The sequence below is a fragment of the Eurytemora carolleeae genome, unplaced genomic scaffold (genome assembly GCF_000591075.1).
Source record: "Eurytemora carolleeae unplaced genomic scaffold, Eaff_2.0 scaffold454, whole genome shotgun sequence".
NCBI lineage: Eukaryota > Metazoa > Arthropoda > Copepoda > Calanoida > Temoridae > Eurytemora > Eurytemora carolleeae.
In genome coordinates, this window is record NW_019396451.1 from 171,909 (window position 1) to 195,362 (window position 23,454).

A 23,454-nucleotide genomic window follows, 5' to 3' on the forward strand; every position below is an offset into this window, starting at 1 on the left:
TTAACAGCTAAGTGCAAAAGTTTAGAAAACAAAAGTTGAGATCACGCTATCCTAAAATCCTCAAGGGAATTCAATAATTTAGTTTTATCACGTTTAATACAAAAAAACATTTAGTCGCCGACATGCCGATGTCGAACATCAAAATTCCGGAACTATTTAGTATTACCTAACACCATCACTATTGGAACATTCGAGTGTTTGCTGTCGTTTTTTTTTGCGCATAAGAACATTTATTGAGCATTAGTGTTTTTTTTTACAAAAGTAAATAATTTAAATTTTACAAACAAATTGGGTTAAAACGGCAAAAAATAAAAAAAAAATTCTTAATTAAACATTATTTTAGAAAAATTCTCTTGCCAACTGTACTTAATTACGAAATTTTTTTGGGCTTTCTATTATTCTTCTATTGTGCCAACTATAATTAATTCCTTAAGTGTAATAATAAACATAAATTATTTCTTTTTATAGGATATGATATTTGTAATTAATTAGTCCTATGAACCAGAATAAAATATATTATTGATACCACACATTCAATGCAGCCTTATATCTGGATAAATAACACAATTAGGAATTTTTCTTATTACTTAAGGAATAGGAGCGAGGGGGGGGGGGTTATCGTGAAATAAAAAAAAGTAGGGAATAGGTTATAGGGATTTATGAATTACAGAAAGGAATAGGATATTAGAAGCAGTTTACAGAGAAGAATTAGAGGATTAGAAATAGTTTACAAGGAAGAATTAGAAGATTAGAAGTAGTTCACATGTAAGGATTAGAAGATTAGAAATAGTTTATGTGGAAGGATTAGAAGATTGGAAATATTTTACAACGTACAAGAAAATATTAGAGAATTAGAGAAGTATTTACGAGGAAGTATTAGAGGATTAGAGAAGTATTTACGAGGAATATTAGAGAATTAGTAGTTTACAAGGAAGTATTAGAATATTAGAAGAGTAGGTTACAAGAAAGTAATAGAGAATTAGAGAAGTATTTACTAGGAATATTAGAATATTAGAAGAGTAGGTTACAAGAAAGTTTTAGAGTATTAGAGAAGTGTTTACTAGGAATTTTAGAATATTAGAAGAGTAGGTTACAAGAAAGTATTAGAGGATTAGAGAAGTATTTACGAGGAATATTAGAATATTAGAAGAGTAGGTTACAAGAAAGTTTTATTCAAATCACAGAAAACCAAATATTACGGTAATTACTAATTGAGGTGGTGGAGATTACCAATTGAGGAGCGCGCTTGCCGCAAAACAGATTTGGGTGGCGGTGATTACTATTTGAGGAACTCTGGACTCCCTCCCTCGGCTCGCAAGATAAATATATTCAAGCTTTGCGTGCAGAACACCATTCTAACATTAATTATAAAGATGCAAGCAAAGTTTAATCTAATTTTTAGAAACTCAGAGAAAGTTTAAATGAAGATGTGATAATGAAAGTTTTCCAAAAGTTTCTGTAATCAACATGTTTTAAGTGGATACAAACAGACAGACAGACACCATAACAAACAGACAAGCCAAATTTATATATAGATTAGAAGAGTAGGTTACAAGAAAGTTTTAGAGGATTAGAGAAGTATTTACGAGGAATATTAGAATATTAGAAGAGTAGGTTACAAGTAGGACATATTTAAAAGTGTAGAAGATTTTGTTATAGTTTTAAGGTTATTAAAGACTCAACCCATCATCAGGAACATTTATTAATAATTCATTTTAACAATCAGCTTTTCATTGTTTATACTACTGTAGAACATTAGACGGTTATTAATAAATAATCAAGGTCTTATGAATAGCCAATATTACTATATAAAGGTATATTGATTTTATAACAACTGAAAATAAGCTCGGCCCCCAGAATTGATTAATTATTCGTAAATCTTATGCTTTTTCTAAACCTACGTTTAAAAGCATTTGGAAATTTGAAATTTATAATTATGTAATTTTGCATTTTATAATTTTTTTCATTTATTTCTATGTACACATTTTACAATGTACATAGATTCCAAAATGACAAGATTATTTTAATTAAAAACTTGGAGAATAATATTATCGCAACAATATTTTTCTTCAGTGAAACTTTTTTTTCTTCAAAAGAAAATTGTTTCATCAAATATTCTTATCTATCAGAATATCTTTTTCTTCTGAATTTTAAAATTTTAAGATTATTGAGTCTTTTTGCATTTTCAATCTTCTTATAAGAAATTTTATCTTTAAAGTTTAATTTTCAGATTGTCAAGAAGATGGACCGAGAAAATTGATTTGAAATAAAAAATACAATTTATGAGGATATCAAGTTGAAAAAAATTATCAGGTGATGGTTTTTTTAATATCTATACAATAATATTAATTCATTTGAGTATATGCAAGAGTCTTTAGAAATAGACTATTAAAAATGAGCACCTGCACAGATCTTTTTCACTTGTTAAGTTGATTTTTAAGGTACAAGAAAAAACTATTGGCTTTTAACAACATATACATAAGTTTGCTTAACCCTATCTCTGCTGGGGTACTTGAAAACAACCCCCCCCCCCCAGCAGGAATAGGGTTAAATGTAGTTTTCCGTTTCCACCGTTTAATGGGTCTCATTGTAAAAATTCTTAAAAAGATTCATATTTGATTAACGGAAAAATTAAAATAGTACTTTTATTTTGAATATTTAAATAACTGTTTCTTTCTTTAGAATCTTCTTCAAGCCTTTGAAAAATGGCAACATCAGCAAATCCATTTGAGTTGAATAAGGTGAAATATACATTTAAAGTTTTTTAATAAAATAAATTTTAGTGCCTGGCTTAAATTTCAATGGAAGCTTTTCCAATAATCGATTTATAGAAGTAATTTATTTCACGTAAAAACTTTCTTTATCTATCTATCTATCTATCTATCTCTCTATCTATTTATCTATCTATCTATCCATCTATCTATCTATCTATCCATCTATCTATCTATCTATCTATCTATTTAACTCTGTGTTATTAGAATTAAGTTTGTTGTTAAGTTCAAATTGAACAAATTAAGGACTGTTTCTTTCAAGTATCTCATATCCTATTGATATATTACAACTGTTGAGGTTAAAGTGCATATTTTTATTTCAAAATATTTATACTTTGTTTTGGAGACATTTAGTATCAAACGATTTGCTTGAAAGCATTTTGCTGCTTTTTTAGTTAAGTGTTAAGTTATATTTTTTTCTGTTGAAGAAAACCCGTTTATACATCATATTGAGTTCTGTTAAAAAGATAATTTTTAAACCAGGTGTTGGTCACATTTTTTGGAACCATAATGAATTAGTTTTTTAAAAGTATGTTTAAATTACAACAATCAACAGCTTTCTTTAAGTCTAGGAATATTCCAAGAGTAAATTCTGGTTTAGATTTTAGGTTTTTATAGATTTTATTCATTAAATGTAAAAGTGGTTGATTTGTGTTATGTTTAGGTCTAAATCCATATATTGGTGCTTGTAAAATATGTTAAACTTATTAAGATATCTGAATATTTGTATTGCAGCAATTTTTTCAAGTTATAGCTTACTCAAAGCTGTAAGAATACTTATAGGTCTGTAGTTATTAAACTTATCTTTTTCGTCCGCTTTAAAGATGGGAATAATTTTTGCACATTTATAACCGCTAGGGATGTATCCTGTGCTATAGGATAATCGCTACAATTAATGATCTCCTTTAGTAGTTTGGTAGAAATGTTGTCCTTTCCTGAGCTGTTCTTGGGTTTCAGTTTACTTACCGTTTCTAATATTATAAAATATAAAATTTTCTCTTTGTTTGCGAAGTTAATATACTTCAGGTTTATACCCAGGAATGTCAGTTTTGAAAATCTTTGGAAAACTCTAAATTTCTTGAAGACACAAAACATCAAAACTGAAGTTTCCATGATTTAATTATAAAATGAATTGTAAGAAATCTTCCCATTTCCGTGGTAAACTTCGTATTTTAAATGAAAAAGCTGCAAAATCACATTTAGATCCATTTCATGCATTTACGAAATCTGAAGCTTCATAATATTTACAATTAACCTGGTAATCACCATTTTCATCTGTGCCACCCTGCATTAAGTTCAACCTAGGAGTTTAGGTTACCATCCTAGAACTATGTAGGGCTGGACACGTTCTCACTTTTTTCTAGCAGTTCTGTAAATTGAAACCGTGAACATTTTATATCTGAAAATAGAACGTTCGAAACGCGTTAACGGTATTTTTTGTTATTTCAAAGCTACCGTTCGACATTACGATCTCAATATTATCATGGCGTTAACAAAAGATACTTTAGAAATCATTAACAGTGCCAGCCGTTAAAGATAACAATCATTGTTATTGTTTACAATCATTACAATTTTTTACAATCTTTGTTATTGTTTACAACTATTGCTATTATTTACAATAATTGTTATTGTTAACAATCATTGTTATTGTTTACAATCATTGTTACTGTTTACAACCATTCTTATTGTTTACAATCATGATTATTGTTAAAAATTATTGTTATTGTTTACGATCATCGTTATTGATTACAATCATTGTTATTGTTTACAATCGTGGTTATTGATACAATCATGGTTATTGATTACAATCATTGTTATTGGTTACAATCATGGTTATTGTAACAATCATGGTTATTGTTTACAATCAATGTTATTGTTTACAATCATTGTTATTATTTAGAAATCATTGCAATTGTTTAGAATAATTGTTATTGTTTACAATGATTGTAATTGTTTACAATCATGGTTATTGTTTCCAATCAATGTTAGTGTTTCCAATCAATGTTATTGTTTACAATCAATGATATTGTTTACAATAAATGTTATTGTTTACAATCTTTGTTATTGTTTACAATCAATGTTATTGTTTACAATCAATTTTATTGTTTACAATCAATGTTATTGTTTACAATCAATGTTAGTGTTTCCAATCAATGTTATTGTTTACAATCAATGATATTGTTTACAATAAATGTTACTGTTTACAATCTTTGTTATTGTTTACAATCAATGTTATTGTTTACAATCAATTTTATTGTTTACAATCAATGTTATTGTTTACAATCAATGTTTTTGTTTACAATCAATGGTATTGTTTACAATCAATGTTATTGTCTACAATTGTTTACAATAATTAGTATTCCTCTGTGAACTAAAACCTTATCAACTATGTGTTCAGATGAAAGTGAAAAAGAAAAATATATTTGGAGATGTAGAGTTTACTGATCAACAGATGGAGGAGTTTAAAGAAGCTTTCGTAGGTAACACATTGTCAGAAGAAATCCTGGCATTTTGTTTCAAATATTGAACACTCAACAGGGTGTTTGGTATTTCCAAAAGACAATTTCCCAAGTGGTAACTTCCGGAATATGTAATTTCCCAAGCGGCAAGTGTTTTTTTTCCTGTGACTTTCTTAGAAACAAGAAATGCGTAAGTTAGTTTTGCAAAGAAACCAAAACTGAAAATAAATAGTTTATAGATAACATGCATATCAAATTGATACTTGATAAGACAAAGCTTTTAATGGTAACCTTCTAAGTCAGACAATTTTATCTTTGTATGGATGGTCATCTGTAATTACGCTTACAGTCCCTTTAATTAAAATCTAAATAAAGGATTTGACCTTATTAATTTCATGCTAAGGTATCCTCTGCTAATGCTACATGGTTTAAGTGCATACGCTGATATTCAAAGTTTAATAATACTTGAAGCAAGTAGAAGAAAATTTGTTTTAATTAAAAACACAAAGTTTAAAACAAGTGCAGAAACACTTGTTCTTTCTTTGCTTTCATGATCCCGTTAAAACAATATTGATAAAAACGGGGGGGGGGGGGGGGGTCATGTAAAAATACTGAGTCCGATTTAAATCTTCGTCTGAGTAAAAGTGATATCTCTTTTTCATTCATAAAATTGATCCTTCTAAGTTACCATTTTTCTTATAAGTAACTTGCGCTGTGCATAATTGTTATAATTTAATAACAATGATATCTTCATTATTTCTGCTCAAATATAAACTTGTCACTGTATAAAGAGAATCTTCTGAAATTATGTCTGCTTGTCCATTAAAGAACAAAATAGTAAAATAAATTTAAAAGCGTTTTAAAATAGGACTCTCATATTTTCATATTTTTTTATTCAACTACAAAGCACGAGATAATACAAATAAAAAATCACAATTTACTATGTAGTTTGGACCCGCCTAACCAGAGTAGGTTGTTTTAATTGGTTGGCCCACTATAAACGAATGAGAATTGCAGATAAAAACAATGTACATTGTACATTTTAAACATAAGAATGATAATAAATCAGGTAAAAGGTAAGGAGGAGGTGAGGGAGTATAAAGAAAAGGGAGGATACTCAGCGTAAGGGTTGGAACAGAGGGTAACATAAGTTATTAGAATCATGTTTATGAACTACAGGGTGAAGAAGATAGTAAAGACTAAGTTTATCCACATGATACACAGTTTTTTTTTTTACAGATATAATTTGCATAACTATCTAAATAGATCTTGGCGACTTTTCTTTTGAACGATTTTGCAGATTTAGTTTCTTTAAGCTCTAATTCAATCGAATTCCATATTTTTGGAAATAAGGCAGAGGGAAAACTTTCTAGGGTTTTAAAGAGGACTCGTTCAAGTTTATATGATTTTGTTCTATTTGGTTCAGCTAAAGAATTAAACATATCCTGGAAGGAAGCTGGAAGGTTTTCATAAAAGTATTTATGCATAAAAGATAGAACACCTAGTTTATATGTATCATCAAGATTTAGGAGTTCTAATCTGAAAAATATTGGATCTGAATGTGCCTTAAATGAACTATTATTTACTGCTCTAATTGCCCTTTTTTGCAAAGACTTGATTTTCTGTAGTTTAGCATTTTTTACACCCCCCCATGTTATAATTCCATACTCAATATGTGGCCTTACAAGTGCATTATAGACTAGTAGACGAATGTTTAACGGTAAAATGTTTTTAATCTGATTCAGAGCAAAAATTGAGCTAGCAATCTTATTGGAAACATGTTCAATTTGATAGTCCCAATTTAAAAATTCATCAATTTTGAGTCCAACAAATTTGAAATATTTATTTGTACAGTTAGTTCCTATTCTTTCTAGTATCTCATTTCCAATTTTTAATTTGCAGTTCTCAGGATCAAAATGCATATTTTTATTCCTAAATATCATAAACTTTGTTTTGGAAACATTTAGTGTTAAACGGTTTGCCTGAAACCATGTAGCTGCCTTTTTTAGTTCAAAGTTCGCATCAATTACTAAAGTTTCGATATGTGGAGATGATTTTAGAAAACTAGTGTCATCAGCAAATAGATTAGTAAAAAAAGACGTTGCTAAAGGCAAATCGTTTATGTATATGAGAAAAAGTAGGGGCCCAAGAACACTTCCTTGAGGAACACCACATAAAATTGTTTTTTCTTTAGAAAAAATACCATTTATACAAACATATTGAGTCCTATTTACTAAATAGTTTTGAAACCATGTGTTAGCTACATTTTTAAAACCGTAATACTCTAGTTTTTTTAAAAGGATATCTAAGTTGCAACAGTCAAAAGCTTTCTTAAGATCTAAAAAAATTCCCAGTGTAAATTCTGGTTGGGGTTTATTAAGATTTTCGTAAATTTTATTCGTTAGGTGTAGTAAAGGTTGATTAGTATTATGTTGTGGTCTAAATCCATATTGATGTTGATAGAAAATCTCAAACTTGTTAAGATATTTAAACATTTGAGTCGCAGCTATTTTTTCAAGAAGTTTACTCTATCTCAAGATTTTTAACATTTTAATATTTAGTTACAATACAAGTGAAATTTACTTTATTTCTTAGTCGTATTTGTGTTTCTCATTTTACTTCAATTAGAGATATATTTTGATCTAGAAACTAACAAGGAGTACAGATTTGTTAAAAAAACGTTTTAAGGGATTGTAATCGTAATTTCATGTGACATTCCTGACTAAAAGGTCAATGCTTGATTTTCAACGGTACCGTAAAACTTTAAAGTGTCAGCTGTTTAAAGTTCAGTATGTATGTAACTCAACACAGCTGAATACAAGCGGGTTTCGATAAGTTTAAACACACATTTATCTGTACTCGGCTAATATTCAAATGCTTTAAGGGTACCGTTGTAAATCGGACATTGTCCTCTTTGCAAAGAGGGTAACTTAAAATTACGCTTACAGTCTCACGTAGATATAATTGTTGCAGCCTTTTGTGCCTGTATGTAAATTATTATAATTAATATTTTGTTTTGTCAGCAAATTATCATAATTAATATTTTGTTTAGAATTTGATATTGATGGCGATGGAACAATTACAAAAGAGGTAAACGTGTTCCGAGGAAAAAAAAATAGAGTTAGATCCAAATTTTAGCTATTTCGCACAAAGGAATTGAGTCTTTGCAAAAAACTCTGATTTTCAACTCCTCTTTACAACCTTATGTCGTAGACCTGAGATATTTTAAATTATAAATTTTATTAGACCAAATCATCTAAGTTTGAAATATGAACGGGTTGCGCTAAGTTATAGGTATTATGAAATTCGAGTTTGTAAAGACTGAATTACTTTACACAAATTTGTCTGTAAAAACGGAGCAGTTTTTGCACACAAATTTGTCTGCAAAAACGGAGCAATTTTTGTCTAAAACATGTCCCAAAATATCAAACAGATGACTATAGTAAAAATGTGTTTTATTCTATTCCTAAGGGAACAATATGGTTTTATTTATATTTTTATTTGCTTTATTTGTGCTTTGATGTTTTTTCAAATGTTTTAAAGTAAAAATTGTTATTTATCATACAGAAATTTGTACTGAAATTTATCAATATTATGAAATTCTTTTAAATTTGTGAGAGGAGGGAGGGGGTGCAGAGGAAAAAATGACTTTCCTCTTTTCCTACTTATCAGAATTGACAACAAAGGAATTAAGTCTTTGTTACAAACTCAAATGTTCTAACCCCAATATCTGAGTTATTTGATGGCGTAAAACTTTGATATTTCCAACTTAGATTATTTGATCTAACGGAATTCATAGCTTTAAATATCTAAGGTCTACGACTTTGGGTGGCAAAACTATGGGAGTCTCCAATGAGACGTCCATGGGGGTCTCCAATGGGAGGATGTCTCCAATAGTACTTCAATGATGATGATTTCTTCCCTTATTTCTCTCAGATGTTATCGTATCCTCCGAGCAGAGTAAATTGGTAGATGTGTTGGAATTAGACATGTTTCCTTTTATTGAATTATATAAACCTTGTTCTGATTACAAGCTGAGTAAAAACTAGATTTCTTGATATATAGAATTCTTCTTATTTTGAAGAAAGTGGATAAAAGTGGTTATATTTGCTGGAATTATCTAACTGGAAATAAAGTTAATTCTCGTTTCAAAATAAAGTCGAAATATTTCTTTTGGTTTTAATATATATAATTAATCCTGTTAATTAGGTTAAAGGTATAATCGTCAACAAGAATGTAAAATGTCAGATTTACTCGTCGGTATCATCAGATTTCTGATTTTTAAGATGTAATTTAAATCGGCATGACGCGCAATCTGTAAATCCCTTGATATTACGTCTGTAGTCCCTGTGAGTCATTACATGAATTACAATTGAGTTTTTTTTGAAAAACCATAATTATATTCTCCATTATGCTTGTTCAGACAAAGCATCTCAGACAAGGAGTATGAAATAGAAGGGAGATACAACTGACGCGGCCCTACCATATTATTATATAATATACACATAGAGAATAGAATATATAGAGAGGAATTTACTAGAAAAAAGTGTAAACCGGCCATTTTGTTGTACTGTTTCCATACTGCATGTGTACTTCACATATTTATGCTATATAACCTGTTGGGCCCTGGAATATCATTTTATAGAAAATCTAAAATTATTGTTAAAAGAAAACCAAATTATGAAATAGGCTGGTTTTATAATTGACCAATGATCATTTCACATATACTCTATGCCTTCCACTTTACAAACGATGATTTTCCGTTATAACTATAAATCAAATGATTATTCACCTAATTCATTATAAAGTTTATTTAACAGTTTAAAAAATTCGAAATTGAAATGGATAGTCTAGGGAACATACTGTATTAATGTACTCTACTGCATATAATTTGTGAACATTTACATGATTTGTACACTTTGAACTCCCTTTCAGGCTGAAAGGGACTGAAAAAATTCAGACCGAGAGATTCTTTTAATTCCTCTCTATATATTCTATTCTCTATGAATATACACCCTTTGCAGATAGGTACTCCATTTGTATAAGAAATATTCAGAATAGGTTATTGTATACGAGGTAATTTTACATCAGACAAATATTTCTTATTCAAATAGAGTATTGTCTGCAAAGCATGTATAATCATATGGTAGGGCGGGCTAAGTCAGTTGTATCTCCCTTCTATTTGCATACTCCTTGTTCTCAGGACACCGAATTGTGAATCCGTTTTGCGACTCTACATTTAACTGAAGAAATCATATATTTGTATAGGAACTTGGAACAGTTATGAGACGGCTAGGAGAGAGGCCAAATGAAGAAATTATATATTTGTCTAGGAGCTTGGAACAGTTATGAGACGGCAAGGAGAGAGACCAACTGAAGAAAATATATATTTGTCTAGGAACTTGGAACAGTTATGAGACGGCTAGGAGAGAGACTAACTGAAGAAATTATATATTTGTCTAGGAGCTTGGAACAAATATGAGACGGCTATAGGAGAGAGACTAACTGAAGAAAATATATATTTCTCTAGAAGCTATCTTAGAACAAATATGAGACGGCTAGGAGAGATACCAGCTGGAGAAATTATATATTTGTCTAGGAACTTGGAAGTGTTATGAGACGGCTAGGGGAGAGACTAACTGAAGAAATTATATATTTGTCTAGGAGCTTGAAACACACATGAGACGGCTACACGAGTAAGACTAACTGAAGAAATTATATATTTGTTAGGAGCTTGGAACACACATGAGATGGCTGAAGAAATTATATATTTGTCTTGGAACTTGGAACAGTTATGAGACGGCTAGGAGAGAGACCAAGTGAAGAAATTATATATTTGTCTAGGAGCTTGGAACAGTTATGAGACGGCTAGGAGAGAGACTAACTGAAGAAATTATATATTTGTCTAGAAACTTGGAACAGTTATGAGACGGCTAGGAGAGAGACTAACTGAAGACATTATATATTTGTCTAGGAACTTGGAACATTTATGAGACGGCTAGGAGAGAGACCAACTGAAGAAATTATATATTTGTCTAGGAACTTGGAACAGTTATGAGACGGCTAGGGGAGAGACCAACTGAAGAAATTATATATTTGTCTAGGAGCTTGGAACAGTTATGAGACGGCTAGGAGAGAGACCAACTGAAGAAGAATTACAGGAGATGGTTTCAGAAGTAGATCAGGTATAAGCTATATCTATATAATAAAGATCTTTGCGCATATATATATTTGTATATTTATTGTTAGTTATTGCTGGCCAAATGGCTGGACCAAAGGAATTGAGTCTTTACCACAAACTTAAATATTCAAATATCTTTTATCTTTTCAACCTGATAGCGTAATCCTTTGATATTTTAAACTTAGACTATTTTATCTAACATAATTCATAGTTTGAAATATCTATGGTCTACGCCATTTGGTTGAAAAGATATACAAATTAGAAAATAAGATTTTGTTGCAAAGACTCATTTCCTTTGCTGAATTGTTCGGGGTTAACATGGGCTACCAAATTTAGATTTTTATGTTCGCGATTTTTTTATATCCATGGGCAACGCCGGGCACTCCAGCTAGTGTATACTATATACAGTGATAACCAAACAATTTTGAAAATTGATGAAAGATTTGTTAAGGATGGAAGTGGAGCTATTGAACTTGATGAGTTTATTCAGATGATGGCGAACAGAATATCAGGGATGCAAATATACGTAATGTTAAATGGGTTCAGAACCAGAAAACTGAGACAAAATTGTCGTCTTCGGTTTTTCTTTTTATTGCAAAATAATGAAAATGATAATTTATCTGAAATGTTAGGGCAGTTTTTTGATAATCTTCCGCAATATTTCGTTTATTACTTCCATTGGTCTTGAATTATAACTTTCTTTTTTTGGAATATTAAAATTCCTCCTTAATTTATGTTATCAACACGAGCTAAATCACTAAAAATATGACAATTTTAAGGTTAGATTAAGTCTTTTTCTTTGAAAAAAACAGAATAAAAGTATTTCCGCATCGTCGCGTCGTTAATTTAAGGGTGAAAAAATACTTTTTTCTAAATTTTAATTTGTTGGTTTTCAACAATTTTTCAAGTTAATTTTGCTGCAAATCGTTTCAACAAATATTTCATCGGAATTCTTTTCAATGTTCTGATGAAAAAGGGAAAACATTATGAGATGAAAACAGTTTAAAGTTTAGAGACAGAAAGATTGAAAACAAAACAAAATTGTTTTGATCAAGATTGGATTCGACTAGAGGCTGGGAACATACCTTCCAGTGGCTCTTAGATTCACAACCATACTTATAAAAACTTTAATAGATCAAGAATTAATAATAGATCCATCTTCTAATCTTTAAAAAGTGATTATTTTTGATTTTGGTGTTTTAAGAATCTACTTGCGGAATTATGCTGTAGAGTCCATAATGAAAAAATTGTGAAAATTAAACAATTTTTAAATAAAACACAATATTGATCGAAAAACGTTTAAATTTTTAAATTTCAATTTAACTCTTTTGAATGAAGGCTCCCTTTAATCCAGGCCTATAAACATAATCCCTTAGATAATTTTAGCTACAGTGATAGCTAGAAAACAATGGAGTGGGAAGACGACATTATTGCAATACTTAATTGTATATGATGTTTTTACAAAGCAAATAGTTTTACAAGACACTTATAAAACATTAGTTTGGTGAAATAATTCCTGTGTCTCATGCTCAATAGACTTTTTAAAGTTATAACTTCATTATAAAAGTCGTCTTCCTATTTCAGAGTTTTCTGTTTATCACTGTAGCCGAGAAAAAGTGTTTAAAAATACCACTCCCTTCAACCTCTCTTCATGTCTAAAACTACCAATTAAAAAGAGTTTAAAAATACCACTTCCTTCAACCTCTCTTCATGTCTAAAACTACCAATTAAAAAGCTCCAAAATGTGAAAGAACAAATTATGAAGTAATTCGAAGCTTTTGTATAGAAAATTACAGACAACATAAATAAAACCTAAAAAGAACTACGAAAATCATATATTAATCATTAGGAAGTGAACATAAGAACTAATGATTAGAAACAGCTTCTAATCGGTCTCAATTTAGTAAATTCAAATTGAGCATGACATATAGTTAGTAAGATGTCTCTTAAACTCTGATTGATTGATTGATACAAGAATTCATGGTTTTACACCACTGCAATTATTCACAGAATGATGTAACCAAAAAGTTGCCAATCGCAAAGACTTGCTTTTTAAAGGTAAAATGAAGAGCTTTAAAACTTGAAGTATACAAGTAAAAAAAAACACCTGAGAAAGTCAACAAGATTATTAACAATATTTGTATCTGTGCAGAGGGAAACAAAATAAAGCAAGTGTTTGACTTTTTCGACAAGAATGACGACGGGTAATTATTCTAATATTTGCACATGAACTTAACACCTGCCTCAACACCATAGACAAAGATAGACACTCAGACAACTCATCTAGCTCACGAAACCTCGAGTTCCAGAGGAAGGTTCATACAGTACACATACCGCAGGGTTTGTTTTCAACTACTAAATACTAAGTGACCTGGGAGATAAATAGATATTTTCCACTAAAATGTAAATAAAAAACAAAGGAAGCACTGGAAGAATAACTTGTGTTTGATATACGTACACAAACGACCCCAATTTTTCAAAATTGTACAGTTTTGCCCAGCTTGCCTGTTGTACTCAGTACACTGAGCCTCTATCAATATTTACTCTGTCTGTGCAGTGCTCAACACTTCTATTTTTGAATCTTTACATAGCGCAAATTTATGTTGTTAGCTTTGAGAGAGTAATTGCGTCTTAGATACAAACTCAAATATTATAATCCCTATATCTTTGCAGCAACTGATGTCAGAGACCTTGATATGGCAAACTATGAATTATATTATGTTTATATAATCTAAGTTTGAAATATCGAAGGTTTACATCATCAGATGACAACTTGAAGACAAAATATAGAATCCTTAGATTTATCTTAATTAAATTTGGGACCATTTTTTAGAAAACAAAGACTAAATTCAAATATGTGTCTGAAGACGTATATTCACGTAAACAATTGACAAGTAGTTTTAGTTTGATATCCTGTGAGTGGGGGGGGGATGTTTGATACCCATCGGGCGCAAATAATTGTATTTCCTACAAAACTTGATAGAAGTGGTACTAACCGATAAACAGAAGAAATATATTGGCTTTCAAGTGCATTAATATTGGTAATTGATGGTGATAAAGCGGAAAGAATTGGGGGATAAATTGGATAAAATTGGTTACAATAGAAGTAATGTATTTTAGATTTACAAAAAATACAAATTAATGCCAGCAAGGGGTTTAGCTTGGCCAGAACTTTAATTATGAATTTTACAATACTTTTTTGATCGTGTATTAAATCTTAAAAATGTTCTGATAAAACTTTGAAAGGATGCTATAAAACTTTGGCAGCATCAAATAGAACTTTGATTAAATCTCTTAAAACTTTGAGAGGCTGCTAAAAATTGTATAATTATTAATGTTATGAATAGCACTAACGGCGTTTTTACGGGCTGACGGGGGTTAGAGGAAATGTTAAATTAAAAATAAAGATACATTAAAATAGATTGTTTATCCAGACTATAAAGCTGAAAATGGCACAACCCCTTGTAATTACATTGTTGTTGTCCGTTTTAAACATTAATTTTTTTTTACTTTTAAAAAGCTCCACAAGTCCACAGGAATATGTGATGTTTATTATAAGATATTTAAATATATATTTATTTCATGTATGTATATATCTGTATATTATATATAAATATGTTTATACACATTTTTGATCGACAAGCTTGTTTTCGTTTTATTTGCAAAACTTTTCACTCAATTAAGTTATAAACCTAAACAATTTTTCAAAATGATTGGAAAAATCTTTTTGATAAATTTTCACTGATTAAAATCAGTGAAAATTTTGTATTATGCATTAAAAGTAAAATCATGAGCTTACTATTTTATTTATTCAGGTATATTTCCTCGGCTGAGTTGACCGCAGTAATGTTGGATCTAGGAGAACAATTGACCGAGGATGAGGTGAGAGAAAATGCGGCGAATGTTTTTTGGCAAAATGGACTGAATAAGAATTTAAAATTTGCCATTCATTTAATCCTATTCCTATTCCGATTTTCTTTTCATGTTAAATTCAAAGAGAGGATCAAATATCGAAGTAAATAGTTTAAACTGTCCCAAAATCAAATCGGGGTAGTGGTGTGTCGTTATTTTCCTGTGCGCCTATTTTTTGACAAGTTGGGTTGAAATAAAGCTCAGAACCTTTTTTTTAATCCAACATGTTAAACCTTCCGACGAGCACAGAAGATTTAAATTTTGAGGCAATTTACTTTGCTTTTTGATCTTTTTTTTTGAGTTGAACAGCAAATTTAATCATCTTATTATAAAAGTTTTTTTTAAGACAATTGTACAATTTTTTTTTAGATTGAGGAAATGATGAGATGGGCGGATAAGGTAATTTTTCTTTAAATTTTGAAATAAAAAACATGAAAGTTAAATTACATTTTTTAACATATGAAAAGTTTTTCTCATTAATTTGTAACCTTATTTTAACCAATTTCTACAAACATCAAACGATTTTTACCAAGCACTTTAATTTTAGTATTTTTGTATATTTATATTTCCAAAGCTGAGTTCTCTGGACAGCAAGTTTGTAATTACTGTGTGCAATTTGTTGCAAAATAATATTTTCGTTTTCCACAAAATTCTCAGCAATAAGCTTGTGTTTGGGTAAATAGTTTATAGACATCCACGGATGAAAATATACTAAAAATACTCATAAAACTGTGAAAAATGATCAGAAATTTAAACAATATTGATTTGTTTGATGTATAGGTTGAATATTTAGTTATTAAAGGGAGTGTTCGCGAAAATTAAAGGGGTTTTAGGCTTACGGCGAAAAATTATTGATGGTGATCGCTACTAATATGACTTCCATCTGTTGCGTCTAAAAGAAGAAAATTGATAAAAACGACTCATACTGAAAAACGTAGCCTCCATACAAATTCAGAAAGTTGCAACATTCAACTCGGAAAAGAAAACAATATAATTCCAAACAAATCATTCAGATATTACAACCTGTAATCATCAATAATTTTGCGACGCATTCGTATATGGTTTATATTTCAATATTTTTGATTTATATATTTTTAAAAATAATAATAATAATTTCGTCTTCATTATCAAAAATTCTTGAAACAGAAATAAACGTATGTTTTCAAAAGTAACTCTTAGATTATATAAAGTTAAAAAATAATTTATCGATAAAATTTGCATAACTTGAGTCCAAAAATCGCCTTAAAATTCCACAGTTTTATGAATGACACTTTAAATAGTAAAGTTTTAGATTTTAGACAATAATTTTCTATTTGGACATATAGTCGTCGTTGCGTGTATCAAAACAATAAGGACAAATTTCGGTTTTAATTTTGATGTATATCAAGCTGTATAAAGACTCATTAGCAATCAAAACTTAAATAAAAAAGCTGTCTTCATTGTATTGATATGATCGCCAACCTAAGTACTAAACCCTGAACGTGGACTTCTTCTACGCCCGAAACTTAAAATTTGGAAAGAATTAATATTCAAACTAAAGTAGAATAAAAAAATTAACTTTTATTTTACAAAATAAAAAACTTCAGCAATTTTTAATCGTTTAATTTGTTAATATAATTGGTAGAATATTTGTGATATGATTTGCTTAAAACATGTTTGGATCGAATGCAGTGCTCTGTATTCTAGATTATACTTCTACGACAATACTTCTCTTTGTCAAGAATAATTTTGCAATGTTTAAAGGGACTGTACGAGTAATTCAAGTGACCCTCCATGCAAAGATGGCGGTGTCCGATTCACAACGGTACCCTTGAAACCGTTATCTGATAAATAATAAGGGAGATATTTTAGTTTTTCTATAAAAATATTCAATTTGTATATGTTTTCCTGCAGTAGAAATTAATTCTGTAGAGAACTAAATAGTTTTATTTTTTTAAACATTTGTAACTAATTCATAATTGATCAGACAAACCTTTCCAGGATACAGACGTAAATTGGGCTTGTCATCTTTCTATGGAAGATCACCTGAAAATACGCTCACATTCCCTTTAAAATCGATTTTAATTTTCCAAATTTTAGGACGGAGATGGAAGGGTTGGATATAGTGAGTTTGCAGCACTTATGTCTGGGAAAAGTCGATCTAGAAACTTTGATTAGATAATCTCGTCTTTAGAAAATTTAAATTCTACCTGAATACAGTTTGCCAAATTACAAAAGTTTATTTTAAAGAAGGATACTATATAGATGGCAATGCTAAGTCAAGTTTAAAGAGAGATACTATAGATGGGAGTGCTTAGACAAGTTTAAGTAAAAAAACTAGATGGCAGTGCTTAGTCAAGTTTAGGGAGAGAAACTAGATGGCAGTGCTTAGTCAAGTTTAAGGAGAGAAACTAGATGGCAGTGCTAAGTCAAGTTTAAGGAGAGAAACTAGATGGCAGTGCTAAGTAAAGTTTAAAGAGACGTAACTAGATGGCAGAGCTAAGTAAAGTTTTAAGAGACGTAACTAGATGGCAATGCTAAGTAAAGTTTAAAGAGACGTAACTAGATGGCAGGGCTAAGTCAAGTTTAAAGAGACGCAACTAGATGGCAATGCTAAGTAAAGTTTAAAGAGACGTAACTAGATGGCAGATACTATAGATGGGAGTGCTAAAACAAGTTTAAGTAAAGAAACTAGATGGCAGTGCTTAGTCAAGTTTAAGGAGAGAAACTAGATGGCAGTGCTAAGTCAAGTTTAAGGAGAGAAACTATATGGCAGTGCTAAGTCAAGTTTAAAGAGACGTAACTAGATGACAGAGCTAAGTCAAGTTCAAAGAGACCTAACTAGATGGCAGTACTAAGTCAAGGTTAAAGAGATGTAACTAGATGGCAGTGCTAAGTCAAGTTTAAAGAGACGTAACTAGATGGCAGTGCTAAGTCAAGTTTAAAGAGACGTAACTAGATGGCAGTGCTAAGTCAAGTTTAAAGAGACGTAACTAGATGGCAGGGCTAAGTCAAGCTTAAAGAGACTTAGCTAGATGGCAATGCTAATTAAAGTTTAAAGAGAAGAAACTAGATGGCAGTGCTAAGTAAAGTTTAAAGAGACGTAACTATATGGCAATGCTAAGTCAAGTTTAAAGAGACGTAACTAGATGGCAATGCTAAGTAAAGTTTTAAAAGAAGAAACTAGATGCAGTGCTAAGTAAAGTTTAAGGAGACGTAACTAGATGGCAATGCTAAGTAAAGTTTAAAGAGATGTAACTAGATGGCAAAGCTAAGTCAAGTTTAAAGAGACGTAACTAGATGGCAACGCTAAGTAAAGTTTAAACAGACGTAACTAGATGGCAGAGCTAAGTCAAGTTTAAAGAGAAAAACTACTTTGCTGTGCTTAGTCAAGTTAAGAGTACAAACAGTTTACAGAGATAAATTCTGATACGATAGTTGTGGGAGTTGAGTATACTTTCGAGTAATCCTGTCTTTAAGGAGTAGCGTGACAACAATACCTTTAAAATCTTACCATCTACTCTCCTTGTGATGAAAAAAAGCACCAAAGCTGGCTCATTTTAATTTACATTTATTTGAACCAAATTTCAAACTGGACCTACTGTAGTGTTATCTAAATATCTAAATATCTTATCTATACAATTTGTACTCATTTTCTTATTCAAAATAAAAATTTTTCTTAATTGTCCTTTTTTCACTTTCATCTCAATGTGTTTTTTGGTCATTGTCCTTGATTTTTTAAAATTTTATTTCTGAACTTTCTCTTTCACATGCAACCTTTTCATTTATTATTTCCAAATTTTTAAAAGAATTTTTCTTTTTTATTTTCGTGACATTTTGTTCTTTTTCCAATCACTCATTTTTTATTGATGAAGTGTGTGTTCCCTGCCTTCTAAGCTTCTTTTATAAACTTCTAATCTTGTTTGTTCTGGATCAAAAATACAAATCCAGGAGAGATTGTACGGAATTTATGCTGGCTTATTCCATGCAGCTGTAAAATAGATTTTGCGAAATCATTAAATATGCAAATATAAATTCAAAGCTGAAGTCTCAATCTAACCCTGGAACAGCCATATTATAAGAGTTTATAAGTGGAATAGACAATTTAAGTGTCAGATCGTCTTTACAGTCTTACCCTTTGTGGGTAACCCTGTATGTTTTAAGGTCAATATCTGCTTTGTAAAACGTTAACAGTTATTTCTATTTAATCCCAAAAAGAAGTGATAATTATGACTTTTTTCACTTAGTACAATTAAATCACAATTTATAACTCCTATTACTGCTTTTTCTTTTGAGAAAAACCAAGTGAAATATAAAAGTCTAATATATATCTGAATAAAGGAACTGAGTTCTTGTCACACACTCATGTTTTTAAATCTCTATCTTTGCAACGCGATGTTGTAGACCTTTCATATTTAAAACTTGAATTCTGTTGGATCAAATAGTCTAAGTTTAAAATAGCAAAGTTTTTCATGTTGCAAAGATATAGAGATTTGAAAAGTTCAGTTTGTGGCTAGAACTCAGTTTCTTTCTTGTTCTCATACTTATGCGTAACATGAAAACTAGAAGCTACGAGGTCACAAAGTGGTATTTAAAATTCTCTCTATAATTAGCTCAGTGTGAAATGTACGTAGCATGCTTTGAGTTACTTTATATTACGATTAACAAGTTTGGCAACAATGAGATTTAACCGTTAAGTTGAAACCATGCAGCATGATATTATTTATCACCTTTTGACCAACATTACCAACCTAAAACATCCTCGCTGCGCTCTATATGTTTTGTAGACAAAATCGGTCTTCTGAACCCTTGGTAAAATAAAATTCCCTAACTTCCCTGTAAAGTGAAAGTTGTAAATAATTTTATTTGAACCTAAAATTGAAAAAATACTTTTTTAAAAATTTATCTGCTCGTCTACATCAGGGTTGTAAAAACGGCGAAGCCAATTTGGCCGAAATTTAATGCATGAAACCTTACAAGACCATTAACCCTATCCCAATTGGGCTATTTTTGTCTAATATAGATTTTAATATGATTTTGCCCTTAGAGTTGAGATAGGGGAGTGCGATACATGCACATATTCCAACTTTTCAAGGCATGTTCATCAAAAAAATTATACCTCTAACTTTAATGATTAGGGTGTAAGGGAGGATTTTAAAAATTTCAAAAAGTATGTCGAAAATTTTTCAAAAATAATTTTTCTTACTTTTGACAAATATTAACACATGACACATAATATTTTTTAAGGCCTTTTCAAATACATAAGCCTTAGCCGTGTAGGTTAATTAATAAAAAATTATTAACCTTTTTTGAATTTTTTAAACACCCCCCGCCGTTTGCCCATCCTCAACCCTACCTTATTCATCAAAAAAATATTGGTTTCAAAATTTGCTCACAACTATGATGTTGAAAAGGTGAAGAAGTTTTAGCGTTCTAAAGTCATTTTTAAGTTATTAAGAATAAACCACAGGGGGAGGGAGGTGGACCCCCCCCCCCCCACCTCATCGTGAGGGTTATAAACCGAGAACGTTTTATCTTATTACTAGCTGATAGGCCCGTGGATTTTTTTGATTAAAAAAATTTTTTTTTTTTTTTAGCCTTTGTCACCCACTGGCCACCCATGTTAGTCCACAACGTTTGATAGCCCATTCGGTCCAGCCGTTTGACCGGTCAGAGGGAATATATTTACGAATGTCTTGTTTTATTATAAAGATTAGTTTTTGTATAGTCTTTTGAGGATGTAAACATTTTCTCAATATATACAATATTACATAATAATATTATTTATTGAAAGATATATTGTTTTTCCTTTCAATATCTAGAACACCAATATATTACATACAGGATGTTCCACGAAACATTACAGTTGGGTGATAGTTCTGAATGTCTTCTTCCGTATACTGTATTAGTTATTGAATACTTTTTGTGCAGTTTATTTAGTTAAAAAGGTTTTTACAAAAATATATTTTACTTTGAAATCAATTTAACTAAAATACGACTGTCATATACAATTTTTTAGTATCAAACAACTTAAAAATCATGGAAGAAGACTATTCAAACTATTCACCAATTGTCATGTTTCTTGGACACCCTGTACGATACTGATACTTAGTACAATATAACCCTTAAATTTGAATAGTTTTAAAAAATGCATAAACTGGGGGAGGAGAGGGGAGGGGGGGGAGCGGGGGTTTTATTGGCTTGCAATAATATTTTAGAGGCCTCAGTCTTTTGAGGGTTAATTTTGTTGACTGAATTGAAAATCATCCATTAGATAGATTGAATAGCTACATGTTTTAAGGCCGTACTATAAACCAGAAAATAAATAAAATAAAATTGAGATATTTCTTGGAAAAATTGGCAAACTTTATCCTTTTAAGCACGAAACCATCGTTTATAATCATTGTAAGCTTGGGATAAAACTTTTTAACTCGACTTGACTTTAGAGGATTATTTGGGAGGGGGGGAGGGGAGGAGAGGTTATTTTTTTTGAGAAAGGAATTGAGTATTTGTCGCAACCTTTGATTTTCTAATCCCTTTATTTCTGAAACCCGATATTTTAGACCATTAATATTTCAAGCTCTAAGTTCTCTTATATTAAAAAGTCAAAGTTTGAAATTTCGAAGGTTTACCCCATCAGGTTGCACATATATAGGCATTACATTTTTTTAGTTTGGGGCAAAAACTCAATTCCTTTGCCCATAAAATTAACTAATTTTAAACATTTTTTCAGAATTTCTCAATATTAACTTACTTTCTTGAATAATGTCAATAATCCACTATTCATGGTAAAGAATGAGAACAGCTTTTCCTTTATCAAAAAACTTTTTAGTTTTTGATCACAGGGTTTTTTAGAAATTCAGGAAGTTGCATCATTTGAATAAAGTCAACAGAGCCCACGATTTAAAAACTTCGGCTTGAGCCGTAATTTCCTAAACCCGACTTTAAGACCCAATCTTCAGCATTTGACAGCAGCAAGATCTTCGGCTCGACCGAAGGAGTTAGGCACAATTGAAATAAAACCAACCTTAGTTGGTTTTAGTGGAGAATAAGGCTCAATGTTAAGAATTGTACTCATAAAACACAGAATGCGTCAAATCCGCCAAATATAATATCAAACCGTTTTTTGAACTCAACTCTGTGGAAAATAAGATGCGGCGGCTTGAATCCGAAAGCTCAAGCCGTAAATAAGGCCCAACGACAGCTTAGACCCGAGCCTTATTTTCCCGAATTTTTCACGGGCTCTGTCCTCTTAAACTTAATTAATTTAAACTAATACAATTTAGAATTTTCACGATTTTTAAAGAAAAATGAATTAAGGGATCTTTCTTAATTTTCATTGTACTTAGAATCCTCTTTTCTTTCAGTTTCATAAAATAGAAATACTTTTAGAAAAGAGCTGCGGAATGTATTGCAATTTATTTTCATTTTTGCAATGGAAGCATTCAGTTTGCTCAGAGGTTTACGTTTATTCTGCAAACAAGAGAAATTTTGAATTTACTGTGGTGCACAATGTACAATGGACAATCAAGACGAACAAAAACTAATTATTTTACCAAGCTAAAAAAAGATTTAAATGATTATCTTGGTATAAGCCCTGTTAAGCCTAGACTTTTGTTAATTATTATATTGACTTTCTTACACTTTTAACCCTATCACGATGCTGGAGGGAGGGGGGTGGGTAATAGCTAGATTGATAAGCTACGCTTGTGTCCCTGTGTGGCATTTCGAGCCAGGTGGGTTGTGTCCCGGTTGACTTTGATAGCGGACGGGAGGTACCTGGACTGATACAGTTTGGGACAAACTTTTAAGAGTACGGCATTTACTACAGGTCCAACCCACCCCCTGTGATTTTCCATAACTTAGAAACGGTTTTACTGGAACACTCAAACGTTTTCACATGTTCAACATCAAAGTTGTAAACAAAGGAATTGATTTTTTTGCTAAAAACTCTGATTTTCTAATCCCCCTATATCTTTACCACCCCATGTCATTTACCTAACATATTTAAAACTATGAATTCTGTTAATCTAAATAATAAGTTTGAAAAATCAAAGGTTTTCACCATCAGCTGTTGCAAATATTTAGGAAATACAAAACTTGAATTGACTTAATGCCTTCAGGCACAATTTTATGCAGAGGGTAGGGTGGA

General features: G+C 30.7%; 1 protein-coding gene across 1 annotated transcript; it reads left to right on the plus strand.

Moving 5' to 3' along the window:
- The first annotated feature begins 2,228 nt into the window (after window positions 1–2,228).
- Window positions 2,229–18,985, plus strand: LOC111703543 (neo-calmodulin). Its single transcript, XM_023475507.1, has 10 exons — window positions 2,229–2,313; window positions 2,683–2,741; window positions 5,170–5,251; window positions 8,283–8,320; window positions 11,335–11,415; window positions 11,863–11,923; window positions 13,564–13,615; window positions 15,227–15,293; window positions 15,693–15,722; window positions 17,403–18,985. Exons 2-10 carry the CDS (start codon window positions 2,706–2,708, stop codon window positions 17,478–17,480), a joined length of 525 nt encoding a protein of 174 aa, XP_023331275.1. The 5' UTR covers window positions 2,229–2,313; window positions 2,683–2,705; the 3' UTR covers window positions 17,481–18,985.
- The last annotated feature ends 4,469 nt before the right edge of the window (window positions 18,986–23,454 follow it).